The 15,898-nt window shown below is 34.6% G+C and overlaps 1 protein-coding gene across 29 annotated transcripts in view; it reads right to left on the bottom strand.

Annotated features, from left to right (window-relative positions):
- Positions 1-962: 962 nt before the first annotated feature.
- Positions 963-15,898, bottom strand: part of CADPS (calcium dependent secretion activator) — a 286,962-nt gene continuing 272,026 nt past the window's right edge. For all 29 annotated transcript variants that reach the window (XM_072420831.1, XM_072420822.1, XM_072420834.1 and 26 more), the window contains 2 exons: positions 8,727-8,831; positions 963-2,185 (listed from right to left, as the gene is read on the bottom strand). In XM_072420831.1, coding sequence (XP_072276932.1) covers positions 2,006-2,185; positions 8,727-8,831 — 285 coding nt within the window. In that variant the 3' untranslated portion in view covers positions 963-2,005. The remainder of the gene's footprint in view (positions 2,186-8,726; positions 8,832-15,898) is intronic.

The raw sequence follows: 15,898 nt of genomic DNA, 5'->3' as shown, positions 1-15,898 counted from the left end.
AACATTTAGATTATTTGATTAGTGTGTGGATCAGAATTAGATGTGTGGATCAGGATTAGATGAATGCCTTTAACCAGCTGACAATTGGGTTTAATTGACTTAACTTTTAGGCCCTGATTTATGAAAGCTCTCCAAGGCTGGAGAGAATACACTTTCAGCAGTGAAGCTGGGTGATCCAGCAAACCTGGAATGGATCTGGTCCAAAGTTCAAAACATTTGCTAGCAAATAGAAAATGATTTTCAAAAATCCATTTCATGTTTTCTGCATCACCCAGCTTCACTTCTAAAAGTGTATTCTCTCCAGCCTTGGAGAGCTTTCATAAATCAGGCCCTTAATCTTTTCAAATTCAGTTAGTGCTAAACCCTGATGAAGTTTTTTGTGGTCCCTGAACTGTGTTGGTTCTGTTAGGAATCTTGTATTGAGATTTATGGTGTGACTTACATAGTGTGAATTTACCTAATTTTTTTCATATCTCAAGGTGATTAGGAATTCTAATATGGGTTCTAAAGTAGCCTAGATCCTATTAAGGGATCTCCTCCATTATCCAACATCTAGATCTGAATTTCTCAAAATGTTTGATTTCATCACCTATAACCTACAGTTTGGGAAATTTAGGAGACAGAATTTTCGCTAAAACATAATTGTCTTACTAAGCACTCCCAAAACAGAACACTGTAAAGAAAGGAAGAAGCAGAAAATGTACTTTTCCCAAGAAAAAACCATAACATCTAGGAGTATTGGACTATACAGAATAAAAAGGTACAACAGGCTTGTTGCCCAAGGCAGTGTTGCATTAAATGTGTAAAAATTGTGGAAATGTTTGTCACTTGTAACCTCTATTCTTTTGTTTTTTTATTTGTATAAGCAATCCAAAAAAATGTTTAAATTAGGAAAGTTTCACGAAAGACATTTGTTTGCTTTGATCCACCTAACCCCCCAAAGAAGCAAAATCACTCTTAGGACATCTGAATAGTTATTTATTGAGAAGCCACAGTCCTTACACTTTTACAACTGTAGGCTCTTGTAAGGCAAAAGCAAGATGGATCCACTATTTTACACAGATAAAAAGCTTCTTGAGGGACCCTGTTGACATGCAGTTACTGGTCAAAATGCAATGTACATGGCAGATATAAAAACAATTGTGAAACACAAAATAATGTAAATTAAGGTTACAATCTACGGAAATAAGTATTGTATAGTCTTATAAACACAGTTTATAGTCTAAGTCTGTTATTAAAGTTGTCTTTTTTCTTTTTTTGATTTTTTTACATACACTTTTATTAAAACCTAAACAAAATGTAACATTTAAAGTGAAGACATAAACATAAAACTGTTTTATATATTTTTTTTAAACAGTAGCTTGTTCGGTTTTCGGATGTCTCATATCTACGACAAGTAGAACAGTTGTAGTTTTTTTTTTGGAATACTAATCCGCTGATATGTAACCTCTAGTTAACTAACAGGATGTTCAAGTAAAAGAGTATGACTTAGAATTCGGGATGAGCTGAAACTCGGAAATTGAATGGATTGCCATAGTTAAACCTCTTTGGGTGTAGCCTCTTCTTTGAAAACAAAGCTTTTATATTTTGTTTGTTTCTTTTATGTTGAGCGGGTGGCATCCACGCGACAAAAATGACATAACTACTCACTCATAGGCACAACAATTTTACCATCAACATATATACATTACAGGAATGAAGCATTGGATATTTTTGCTGAGAACAGGGACATATTTAGCATGTTTCCTATATAGATCAATTAACATTATTAAACAATGGTGCTCTATATTGCTCATGAACCTATAGATTTGAAGATAGGAAACCCATGAACCAAATGTAGTGCGTTCAGTATTTTTTTTTAATTACACAGCTAAAATGACAATCGTATTGGTAGAGATTTTATGGGCAGTTGGAGCGGACAGAAAATTCCCTAATGTGGCTAACAGACATGCACTGGGGACCAGGGGGGTTGGCTACATCCCATTGAGCCTCTACTTCCATATATTTAATCGTCCTCTTCATCTTCTTCGTCGCTGTCCTTCATCGTAATTCCTTGAAGCCCACCTCCTTCGCTAACAGAAGCTGTTGCTTCTTCTACTGTTAACCGATTCCTAATGGTATCATAGGTCTTGCTGTTTAATGTGGAGTCCAGGACACCTTGCAATCGGAAATCACGATATGTTTTCTAAAAGAGACACAAAAATAAATTCTGAGACATAATAAAATGAAGAAGCACTTATCAATGAAAGATATGTACTAGATGTATAATATTGCTTGACATGGGGATCAATGGGTTGACTCACTGGGTTACCTACTTTCCAGCTAGTGTGAAAGCACAATTAGAAACTAATGATAGAGGCTGGGGCTAAATTAGGTGAAAATTAACTTGATACATTGACAGTAAAGGAGATGTTTTAAAATCTTCTCTTCACACCAATTTCACTGTAACTGTAGATTTTTTTTTGCAGCTTTCCACATGGCACCACTATAACCTATTTACTTTCCCGATAGGCATAACTTATTAGTGACTTGTTTATTGAGGTGATGATTCTGTGACATTAACCCTTGAATGCCCTAATGCTGTCATCATCTGCATTTAAGTTGACAATTTCAAAGAAACCAAACCACTGAAGGATGTAAAAAAGTAGTTGCATATGCTAGATTTCCCAATACCACAGTAAAAACAATTTTAGTATTTTTTTTTCAATATTACCTAAATTAACAGCATTATATATAACCGATTTATTAAAGGATGCAAGAAAATGTGTTTACTTAAAACAATGAATTAGGTTTGGGGTATTGTTTAATCCAGACATAAGGTAACTTTAATTACATACATTATACTATTATGGCATGGTAGGTATGTACTTCGGATGCTCATACTTAAGCTAAGTACACACTTCCAATTATTATCGTTGGTAAACGAACGACGAACGATCCTGCACGATATCTGCAAACGATCGTATAGCACCGATCCTGTACATACAGATAACGACACAATCGTTCGTAGATATTGTACACACAATATCGCGATCGTTTGAACGATACAGGAAGTTACGTGCACCACAGGAACGTTCGTTCATCACGCATGCTCAGACCATGGACGATCAATGAACGATCGTACACACGAACGATGGTCAACGATCGTCGTTTCCAACGACTTTCCTCGTTCGTCGGCGTCGTTGGTTACTTTTTTACGAACGATTTTTGCCCAATCGATCGTTCGTCGTTCATTTTGAACGATAAAAATTGGAAGTGTGTCTACGCAGCTTTAGGTTTAGCAGTTTTAATGAGTATCCCAGGAGAATATCCCAGGAGCCTCAAAATTTGTGGCACTCGAATATTTGTATAGATTTAAAAAAATGTACATGCCCATTGAGCTCAACTAACGACAAATGATTTTCCAAAATTTGCTTCTAAGTCAGTAACACGGGGAGTAGAAGTGTTATTTTAAAAACAATACTAAGCCAAAATCTTTATGTTTTATCTGAAAGCTGGTACAAAAAAAAACTGAACTAAAGACTCAACTGTCCCTAAAAAGGACTAAATAATATGTTATTATTAGTTAATTAATAGTTACTGTAACACCTAAAGCTGAAAATAAAGGCAGTTGGTGAAATTCCTTCCATTATTTTTTTTAATTTTCAGCCTTTGTCTATCTTTCTGTTTACAAAGTGACTTCTTCCAATCCCAGGTGGCCTTTGCTTTTTTGGTTAAGTTTAGGAGAACATTTTTTTATTCAGAGAGATAACACCAATTGCCACACCAATAGTTGAGAATCAGTAATGTCATATTAATTCCATAAGAAACAAGCAAACATGTTTTGAGCAGGGTGGGGGACGCCATCATCAGGGTTCAAGTATGGGTAAAGATAAGTTGCTGTGATGATGGATTCAGAAGATTCAAACACAGAATATAAATACCTTTGAAAAAGTCTCAAGCTGCTCGTTTAGGCTTAATATCTTGTGCCTAATAACAACCCATGTTGTTTTTTTTTTTTTGGACATGCTATGATAAAATTAGAAAATTTGGAAATATTGGAAAATTCGTCAACTAGTGGTGTGCCACTTCTTCACGTCTAAATCTTTTGGTTGCATGAAACCAACCCAACCTGACTCACTGCACTTTGCATATTCCACACTGAAAGAGCGAAGCAACAGCTCCAACATATTCCCATCATGCAGCTGGAAATTGTCTACTTTATTAATCGCTTTTCAGACAGGTAATTATGACAAGATTTTTGACTGAAAAGTATAAAATATTTGCAAAAAGTCACATATGGTATTTGGTTGTATGAAGGGAGCTTTTATCACCTATGACAGGGCTCCAATCCTCCAGGGTTACAAAAAGAATAGAATTTTGGGCAGGCTCAGTTATTTAGCTTAATGAATCAAACTATTTCATTTATTAATGGCTGTTAATTAAAAAGATTTTAAAACTGTATCAGGATCAGCCCTCAAGGACAGAAGCCAGACAGAACTGACATATGATAATAATTAAACAACTGTCATGGTAAAATCCCAAGAAAAACACTAATAGTTATAATGTACCTAACATAATATTTTTTTTGTCTCTGTCTTAATTGAATTTGTTATTGTTTAGTTGACGTTATTACTCAAGAAATTAAAAAGTAAAAACAGGTTATCTGTATTTTAAAATAAAAACCTAGCTCTGGAAATGTAAGATTTCTTAAATAGAAATATTTTATGGTCACAAATGTCACACTGGATAGGACTGACTGTCAAACAGTTGAAGAAAATGCGTCAACCGTTGGACAGAGAAGGGTTAAACTGCCTAGCCTAAAATGGCAACAATTTCAATTGTTAAATGGAGCTTGTGTATATGTGACACTTGTCACTACCTATGTAGGTGTTAGGTATCAGCATATCACCCTCATACGCATGCATCTTTAGACACCTATGAAGGTTGCAAGACACATGTTGGATGTTTTGTCAAATAAGCAAATGTAAGTCTCGACATCTGGATATGTAACTAAATCAAGGTGTTCTTTCTTACTCAAGTCCTTACCTGTTAAATTTTACATTTCACAAGAGTGAGGTTACACGTGAAAGTGAATGCTACTATTTGATCAGAACACAATCTATTTTTTATTCAGTGCTCTAGTAATTTAGTTTGAAGTATTTATTAAGTTATTTCAGGTCAGACAAATTTTTGTTATGGAGCAATGATGTAAAAAAACTTCTGTTTTAAGGAGGAAAATGATGTGTTTTCTAGCATTTTGGTGGAGGTCTTTTTGGGGTTGTTTTGTCTCCATCAATATACCCAGTAGGGTTATCCTGTCTTGGGGGGTGGGGGTATACAGAAAGCAAAAAGGGTGGAAAAAAACACTGATGTGGGCACTTATTGTGGTAAGATATGTGACCAGTGATACAGTTTGGTTACTCTAGGGAACTTGAAGTATACCTGGACCTTTACCTGAACATTTATATGCAGCAGTAGGAACACTTTCTGTGTCTATTCATTAAAATTCTTTTAATATGACCATAACATGGTGATAAGTAGTATGCATTATATAATGGACATCAGAAAAATTAAGAGTGACATGTTGTGGAGTATGTACCATACTGCATGCTAACAGAATGGAATAGTCCAAAGTATGTCAGATATGGCTTAGTGAAAAGAGTTGGTATGAAACTTCAGATCAGGCAATGCTGTTGGAAGTAGAATTATTGTAAAACTGACCCATCATATTAGCATTTTTGCATGTTGCAAAGACACAGATGCATTATGTTTAGTTAAAGAACAGTTGTACTTAAGAAGGGGATGTTAAAGCAGAGCCTAACATCCAAGCTAGCCTATGTCCATGTTCTGTTGGATTAAATTATATGACACAATGTTGACAATCGGTGGAACATGCTTCTTTTTGGAGCTTGGAGCAGAATTTCAGGAAAGGTTTTTCAGCCCTTTTTTTTTAAATTTTCTTCGTCCATCACACAAGACTGGTAACTTCTGTTAACTTTAAGACATCAAAGCTAAAACACATTACATTGCAACACCAGGCTATTTTTTTCAGTTTTGAAGAGTGTGAAGGAAGTTTGGTGTTGTGGGGATATTTCACTTTATGTGTTTAGTAGTAGAATCTACCTAAAATGTAGAAAACTACTCTGGCTAGAGGTATGTTTGGGTTCCAATAGGAAATATATACAACTATTTGAGGTTAAAGAACAATTTGAGCTAAAAGGTATGCTTGAATTTTATGCTCCTGAAATGTAAAGTCTAACTTTTCTATCTAATTGTGACCAATAATCTTAAAAAATGAATAAGTAAATAAACAACAACCTCCTTGGTATGTCATGTAAACAGGAACAAATACTTGAGGGCCACTGTTAAAGGAAAATGCCCATTTATTTATTTTTTTTAATTTAGGAGCCATGTCTCACTGCTACTGCCATTTAGGTTATAACTTTATAAAAATCCCCTTGAAGTGTAAGTCGGCTAGTACAGTGATTCCTCGGTTCCATAGGCATGTCTTTCTTCCAGAAAAGACAGGGTATTAAAAAAGATGAATCAATCAGCTTTTCTTAACGTGTTCATGTATTGGTCTGATAAACTTATAATTGGAGTTGTGTACTTACACTATAGTGGTCTACATGTGTTACTCCATTCTTGGTAGACGTAAACTAAGCCAAAAGGTAAAGGGTAAAGAATGCGCTGGTGCACATAAACCTTTAGGAAAACTGTGAATACTTAGTTTATCTATCAAGATCACAAAAGTTCTTTTGTGCCAATAATAGGCTACCCTGACTTTGAAGACTGGTACTCAGTCTTATCTGGTATAAGTATCTGGCTCAGACACCTAATAGCTTTGATGGAAAATGTGGCACATGGGCCACATTGGACATACTTCTCATAATTAGAATACTGTATCCTGTCCAATATTTTTTTTAACCACCAAGTAAGTTCCTATCTGTGCTTTGCAAAATTAGTGCACATGCTCCACAAATGTATGGCCAGCTACTTTATTGTCTAATTAATTAAGTTACTTAATTAAACAGAATCTTTTTCTGTTTGTTTAAAATAAAATCAACCATATAAACAAAACAAAATATTTAGACATTTTTATCGTGGGCAAATGTAAAAGATTTTATTATGAATGGTCACCTTTATTAGACTTATTGTATATTTACCTTTATGCCTTAAATACACTGTCAGGGTAATTGGAAGTCAGTTTATTAAAAGCTTGTATATTTGAAACTGGCTCAATGAACTTGAATTTTACTTTGCATTTTATAATGTCAGGAAAATATTAGGGGAGTTCTGCATTGCAAGCTAAATTACTGCACAGGTTCACAAAGATGCAACAAAACAAATCTAAGCTCTAAAAAATTCCCATACATTTAAAAAAAATGGGGAAAAAACTGTAATTGTACAACAATTATTCAATGCTGAATTCAACAAATATTATCTGCATATAAATATACATTGCAAATTCTTAACCTCATATTGCAGAAAACTGTGAATTGGATTGATGATTGATGAAATAAAAAAAATGTAAAATACTACATTAGGTTTGCTAAAAGGTTACTTTTGTTTTAAATATGCAGCTGAATAGGATGCCACAATCATTTTTCTTTAACCCACTGTAACAGATTTGTAATGGCAACAGTGCATGGCAAAAAGCAAATTTAAATAAAGGGCCTTTTGTTTCACTTGTGAAAGAATTAAATATATAGATAAATCTAAATTTACAAAACAAAGTATCTTTATTAGCAGTTCATTTTGAATGTGTCTAAACACCTGCGTAATAAGCTATTTTCATTAATGCATTACATTGCTTAGTTACCGCAGACCTAAAAAGGTTACATAGATTGATTTTAAAAAGGTAACAAAATAATAATAAAAAACAACTATAATATATACTTAACGTAAAAAAAACACATTTAGAAAAATATAATAATAAAGCTATAAAGTTTATTTTTTCTGATGATATTTGCACATGTAAAGTTCTGAAAATAGGTCTGAGTAAAAAAAAAAAACACTCCAAAGAAACAACAATGAATGATATTAAATTAATCTAAGCTCTCCTCAATCTTATTTCATGGTAAACCACTGTGATTTCACACTGAAATAATTATCATTAGTCCAAGACACACATACACAGGAATAAAAATATACTTTCAGGGTATGTGATCTCACCTTAGTGATCTCTTATTGTTCAGTATAAACACCCATTGTAAGAGAAACTACTTCAGTTAATTATAAGAACAATATCAATTTGCATTTTGTTTAATGATTCCAGAATACATTAAAACATGCTGCGAAGATATATTTGCATTACTAAAAGATACGGAAACATTTTAGATTGTGATGAAAAACTACATCACCAACTCTTTACAATATACTGCAATAAAATCAAATGCAACATTTTAAAACCAGCTAATAGGCTTCAAATATTTTTAAGCCATATATTAGGATATATAAAGATACGTCCGTTTTTTAAAATATATTTATTATAGTTTTACATTTTCTTAATGTAAACCTAAAAGAAATGTATTTATTCTTGTTAACACTGTGCCTTTAGTGTTAACCTATACTTTTTATATTACCATATATTTATTATTCTACAATATTATATACATTTGGAAAGTTATAAGATGAAGGGTATCGAAAAAATTCTAGGATTTTACTAAACCTGTAATATTTAAAACATATATAAAAAAAAATTTGTTTTTAAAAAAATCAGAGGTGCCAGACAATGATATTACCTTGACAATCCTAATGAGGGTTTTCAGCTGATAAATATGAAGTTGTAGATCCATACGGTCAGTCAGCCAGGTACAAACAACATTCATTGAACTGGTATACCATTGCTGAAAAACAGATACAATTTCTCCAGACATACAGTAAGAAAAGCAACAAGAGATCGACATTTAAAGCCCAAAAGATGACTGGACCTACAGTTCTTAGATGTTTAAATTATTTTAAGCAATGCATATCAATACAATAAATTTATTAATATATGTAAACATATATATTAATAAATAAAAATATGAAAAAAAAAACACAAAATCGAAATTAAATAATAAAAATAAATTAATTACATTAATTTTTATCAAAGTTTAAAAGGTAAAAAATTCAGATGGTGAAAATTCTATGTGCCATTTAAAGTCAACTTACCTTATTCAGAAATGAATGACTTTTAAAATTATTTATTGAAAGGCCATCCTTCTGTAGTATAACATGAAAATATATATTTTGAAAGGTATAGGCTGTACGTGTTTTCTACTTTTGGTGTGTTAGGTATAACCTGCTATCGAATAAGTGTGGTTTGCATATCTAATGTGTTATCAATTTGCTTTAAATTACAAGAATATTAACAGAACACATACACATACAAATGAGCTTTGATCAAGCTGTCGAAATATTTTTTTCCCTCTAAGAGGGTTAATTTTGCTTCTTGCCTGTGAAAAATGCTTGAAGCTGTGTCATTGCAGACTGCCACCCCTGCAGAGCAAGATGTCTCCAGAGCAATACACTTCTAAAATACTGCTTACAGATTCATATTTTCTTTCCACTTAGCAACATTGACTACAGCACTACACTACTAATTCATCATTATGCATACATCCATATCTATTACACATTGATATCATGCCTCCATTGTTTTGGCTGAGATAAAAATTCTACCCTTGCTAATAAACACACTGAAATAAAAGCCCAAGTGAACGTACAAACAATGATATCACTTCCATCTCAAAATGATCTAGCTAAATGTTGTAGATTTATTACACAGCTACATGACAAATGAGATTTGCAGCTTATGAGGTAACCTAACAATTAATGTTAACAGTAACTTTGTTTTTTTTAATTTATAAAGCTATCTAGGAGATATTAGTTGACTGATCAAGGGCAGATAGAATGATGATTTCATTTTATGTACAGAAGACAGTCCGCCGAGTGGTCGATGTCAGAGTGAAGCAACTTATAGATGGGTTATAGATAGCCTTGCACAGCTGTCCTCCCTATGCTGTAACCCCCTTCCTTCATTCCACTCCTGCCAGGTAAGAAAAAAATAATGATCACCCCCCCACACCCTGAATTTGATCATCAGCAGCTCACAAAGTTTTGGCTAAACATATTGAATATACGCAGGATATAACCATTATAGTTTGCTTCTGAGGGCAGTTAATAAAAATTACATCTTGATGGCTCTACTCTTTACCATTGATATGGCTGTCAGTGGGAGCTAAGTGTACAACATCATGCAATAATTTGCATCTTTTTAAAGATGTTAAGAAAGGTGAAGAAGTTAAATGAAGAATGGAAACATGATGCTTATACACCCTAGAAAACATATGGGCAATATTAAGCTAGACATTACATGATTACTAAAAGTTTTGAGAAAGTAAAGATATTTAAGAGACTGGGTTCATACACATACAGTTTCTGAGCATTAGTTTTAGTTAAAATTACAAGAGGTGAAGTATTTTCTTTGGTGCTAAGTGACTAATAATACGGGTGGAAAGGTAAACCCGAACACCAACATTCCATTCGTTTTTAACATATTAATGTAATTTTTGAAATCCTTTTTACATTTCATTAAATTATAAGTAATTATATTAATCCTACCATTGGATGATAATGCCCTATCCCGATCCCCCAAATGCTCCCCAGGGTTGTCCTGTAACATGCATTTTCTTGGGGAGGATATAAGAGGCTAAATCAATGGTCACTGCATACGCATGTTTACCATTAGAAAGCCTATTCTAAATAAGAGGATGTCTGCTAATCAAGTGTCTGAAATGAGGATTTCTAAAATCAGCAGTATCTGCAGATTTGCAAAGAAAGAAAAACAATGGTAAAAACAATATTTTGGGGTATGAAGTGCTTTATCAAACTAAAAGTCATCCAATTACTTTTTACAGCTACTGCAAGACACAAGAGTATTCAGAAAACATTTATTCATTAATTATGTAGGATGCAAATGCATGTCTAGCTTTGAAGCTTGGTAATCTTATCTTGGGGTAACAATAGAGAATGTGTGGCTGCTCATACTTTAGGGGATGCACACTCCTTACAAAATGCAACAGCTTTATAAGTTTTTTTGGATCCTATACAATACACAAGACTTTATCACTGTTTTAAGGGAATCTCTACGGTGGAGGAACGGTGGAGGGAGCAACCATAAAGATATAATCTCATTGCTAGAGTCTTTGGGAGATATACTAAACCATTTGGTGTTTCAGCCATGATCAACCAATAACCAAAATGTTGATTTTGGCAGAGCCAACAAGTTAAATGTAGAATAATTTTTTAAAAAGCAGAAAAAAAACTGCAGTTTCTGTGAGTTCAGTTCACTTAAGCCGATGACAGGATCCTTCTATCAAACTAAAGTGTCCCCCTTCAGGGCTGAGTTACTTAGGTGTAAGAGAGGGAATCAGTCATCACCACGTGAACTTTTTCTTACCAAGTAGTTACTATGAAAAGGGTCATAATATAATCTGACATTTCTTGTGTAGTAGAGAAGTATTTAGCCATTAGTCAAAGTTCATCCTCTGTCAATGCTTCTAGACTGGAGCAGGTGTTTAACTACAAGCAGAAATCCTCCATTTAGGTCTTTAGTAATTGCCTGTGGCATCCATTAACAAATTATGTTAATCACAGTAAGACTACGATAATATAAATTTTATTCTGTTTTAGCATTCCTAATATGCATTCATCCCTACCTTTCATTGGGCCACATGGTGTGAAACTACATCAATTTTGACAATAAAATATTAAATAGAAATAAAACTACATGCATGCCACTGTTTTAGGTCAATGTTATAAACTTAGCATTTTTTATTGTCTGTCCCATTACATTAAAGGAAAGCCAAACCAGGATATTTAAATTCACAAGGATAAAATAAGCTTGAATTTGGGCCTACAGTCACTGAGCTCTCTAGGAACATGCCATGAAAAAACATAAGTATATACTATAATTGGATGATTAGCATATTTATAAAAAAATATCAATATGACACAATTATTAAAGTAAAAATAGTCTACTTTCTTTATGAATCTTATGTACATGTATACCATACAAGTAATGTACCTTTGGGTCTTTTTTTACCTCTTACAGAGATCAAAGTACTTCCCAACACTCTCTAAATAATCACTTGAGTCTAAAAAAAGTCCTAAAATTCTAAAACTCCAATTTTTTTTGCAGAGCTTCAGGGTTTTTTGGGTTCTAGTATCACTGCAAGACTTAGGCACTACTTTGGTTTTATAGAAGTTGGGTTATCTCAAGATCCAAAATACTGGAGACCAGATGTTGGCACAGGAACAGATTGCATTGCTGCACTCCACAGCCAAAACAGGCAAGACAGTAATGGACAGAGGCACCAAATCCAGTGGGTAAAAGGCCACTTTAGAGGTAATTAAAAAATGAGTGGGAAGGGGGATAGGTGGGGGTTTGTTATTTGCCTAGACATGGGATTTAGGCATCACTCTAATGGGTCTATTTGTGAAGGAGTAAATGTAATAATTCACTCCTTATTCTCTGACATTGTTTATCCACCAAGCTGTTGTTTGCACTATTTATTAACTTCGACCTCCATTCACATTCAAATTCCCTTTTAAGACGTCCACTGCCACTCACTGCCAAAGTGATTTGCTGATTTATGTTTGGTGCTATATTATTTCTAAAGCAAATCTGCTCATCAGATATAATAGTAGTTACCTAGAACTGAGGATCCCTTACCCATTTTCTACATATTTCCCAGAGACTTTTGCCTTCCATTGGTTAGTGTTTACTTATATTCTACAAAAAATGCCTAGTCCAAATCTGAAAGATCAATTATTCTAAGAATGTTGCAGGTGAATAGCAATGAATATGAAGTGGATCTGAGCAGATCCAGGCAGAAAATTGTTTCCTGAAATTGATGTAGAGGAACAAATGTTTCTATGGCTGTTTTCTAAATACTACTGCTCTACATTCTCTAAACATAAGACAAAAACTAGCAACAAAAAAACCTAAATAATTTCTTGCAATATCCTGTTGAGTATAGGGAAGCTGGTGACCTCTAAAGACTGACTTATTTAAATAAAAAAATTAATTTTGCTTAAAAAAAAATTGTTTTTTCAGCTGTGGCCCTGTATGAAATCTTTGAGTATGAAGATCACTAGGGTAAGATTGTTACAACATTATTATACTCAAATTGCAAATGCAATATGCACTGACAAGCTTGCATTTTAAAACCATAATAAGTAGTCAGAAAAAACATACTAGAACTTAGAGAAATTAATTCTTGGCCTCCTTACCCTGTAAGAATAATTGCAATAAAGAACTGCAAAATGTACCTAGAAAGAAAAAAAGACATTACTTTCTAGGAAGGGGCCTGAGGTCACAATCCTTCCAGTGAGATTCCTGGGGTTTACAATAAGTATCCCAAATCTCACAAGAAGAAACTCAAAGCCAGGGGAAGAGTGTATTCGCTTGTTGTCTTTAAAGAAGAATGGGGTAAGGTAAAGCTATAGTCTAACTCAGTGTTTCCCAACCAGGGTTCAGTGGAACCCTGTGGTTCCTCTAGAGATTGCTGGGAGTTCCTTGAGCAATGAACAATTTATGACTCTCAGGTCAATTTACGTGACACCAATGATCTTTTTGGCTATATGTAAGGGTGACATTCTTCCCAATGGCCAGCAATACGGGAGGCATTCTTCCTACTGACCACCATGCTAATATACTGTGATCTGTGAATACAGTGATTATAGTAGGGGTTCTCCAAAGACCTGAAAGTTATTTCAAGGGGTTCCCTCAAGTTAAATAGGTCTGGTCTAACTGTTTTAGGAAAAGATTTAGGATGTACTATTAGGCAACACATTTAGGGAAAGAAGGCCTGCACCTAATCATATGCTATTTACTGTATTATAGTGCTTGGAAGAAAGAAATGTAAAGAGCAGGCATAACTGAAACCTTTATATACAATAAGGGTGTGAACCAAAGCAGAAATTCAGGATATTAAATATGAAGAGCAGTTTATAAACATTGGGAGTTGCCCTAAAACTAGCATAAGGGAAGTTTAAGAGGACTCTTAGCATTATTTTACTTTAAAGAGTAGTAGATGACTCAAAGAGAAACTAAACCCAAGATTGCCCCTCAAAGAAAAAAACACACTTACCTTCAATCCCGCAAGGCAGTCCGATCACTCATCCCGGAGCTGGCGCCCCGGGCACTGCCATCTTCTCTTTTTTTTCCCGTTCTTCAACCTACGTCACCCGACCCAGGAGATTGGGTGACGTAGGATGAAAAAAAATTTTTCTTTTTGCGCAAAAAAGGCTCCTTCTGCGCATGCCCGAGATGCTCAGGCATGTGCAGAAGGAGCACCCAAGAGCCTCCCGGGATGCCTGACATATGTATCCGGGGAGGCTTTGCACTCCCATTCATTCTTGATTGCCTAGGCGATCAAGAATTAGGGGCAGTGCTGCACCCTTTTTTATTTTTTTTAAAAAAGGGCGTTGCACTTAAAAAAAGCAAACATACAGAATTTTTACTTAACATAAAAGGGTTGTCTACCTTTTTATGTAAAGTGAAATTTCTGAGTTTAGGTAGGCTTTTAGGGCCACTTAGCTTTTTTCTGCAATCACTCTTGTATATTTTTAACATTGACTAATGTGGGATTAACACTCTATTGTAAGAGGTTAAAAAATGTTAAAAAATACTATCCTATTTTTTTAAGAAAAATAGTACATTTGCTGAATATTTCCTTTTTTTTAGGTCTCAACCGGATATTCATTGCCAGCAGGGGAAGAGCATACTATGATACATAACACACATAACATACTTGTCTCTGAATATATAAATTGCAAATATTGATATGAATAAATCTTCGAGTAGCATGCTGACTGTGGCACATTTTTGTATTATCTGCACCGAGAACCTCTACTCCTAAGGAGGTGGTGTCATTACACATAACCGCCTAACATCTGCAAAACCCCCTTTGCTTCATTTTGTTAGGTCTCAATCGAAACATGACCTTCTTGCTCTTTGCCATGAACCGGCGGTTCACACTCGTATTTTGCAGGAAGCAGCAGCTTACCCCAGGGGTGCTGCAAACAAAATCGTGCAAACCAGATGCAGCGCTGAGGCTTAATGCACCTGAAGCAGTTGTATTTTTTTCATTCAGGAGCTTATATACTTGTAGATTAAGGTCCCTTCAGCTTTTCTAAAGAGGGGGACAAAACCAGGAATGCTCATAGGGCTGGGTTATCAGCAGGGAAGCAGAGGGATTACAAGAAACCTAGGACTCTGCCTCTTTCTGCCTTTGCTGGTAGTTTTTTTTTTCTTCTTTTTTTTGTATGTGAACAAGTGCTACACAACAGATTGAAGCTTGTATAAAGGCCTGAGACTGTGCAAGAGCGTCCTGCTGAGCCTCAGCTGTGCTTGCAATTAGCAATAAGCATGAAATCATTATTGTTGTAGGAGCTGATGGCAATCTGAAGTGACAAGTTTTACAAGGGAAGTTCTGATGGGGATGTTTGAGGAAGTATTTTTCGTATTATTCTAAAATCTTCTACACGGCAGCGAGGTCCGTGGTATTACTTTTTTCTAAATGAAAGGATACTTTTTTTATGCTTGAACGATGCAATGTTTGTTTATTCTTAGTCCATTAAATCTCCTACTTTATTTATTAGAGAAAATACACATTGGACTCAAATTAGCAAACAGCGTTCTGTTAAGGGCAGGAGATTAAGTCTTAAAAATGACTCAGCAGGTGACTGCAGGGTGGCTCTAGGGGTTGAGAAGTCTTTAAAACTGACGACAAGACATTTTATACTTCTGACAAAAGGACAAAGTAATCCTACCTGCTTGCTTTAACCACTCTTGTTTGTCTATTATTATATGCTTTAATGCTCATGAGAACACAACTATTGGTGACACTACTCAATTTCCATA

This window comes from Pyxicephalus adspersus, chromosome 8 (genome assembly GCF_032062135.1).
Source record: "Pyxicephalus adspersus chromosome 8, UCB_Pads_2.0, whole genome shotgun sequence".
Taxonomy (NCBI): Eukaryota; Metazoa; Chordata; class Amphibia; order Anura; family Pyxicephalidae; genus Pyxicephalus; species Pyxicephalus adspersus.
The sequence above is the reverse complement of the archived record's forward strand: the minus strand, read 5'-3'. Positions and strand labels throughout refer to the sequence as shown.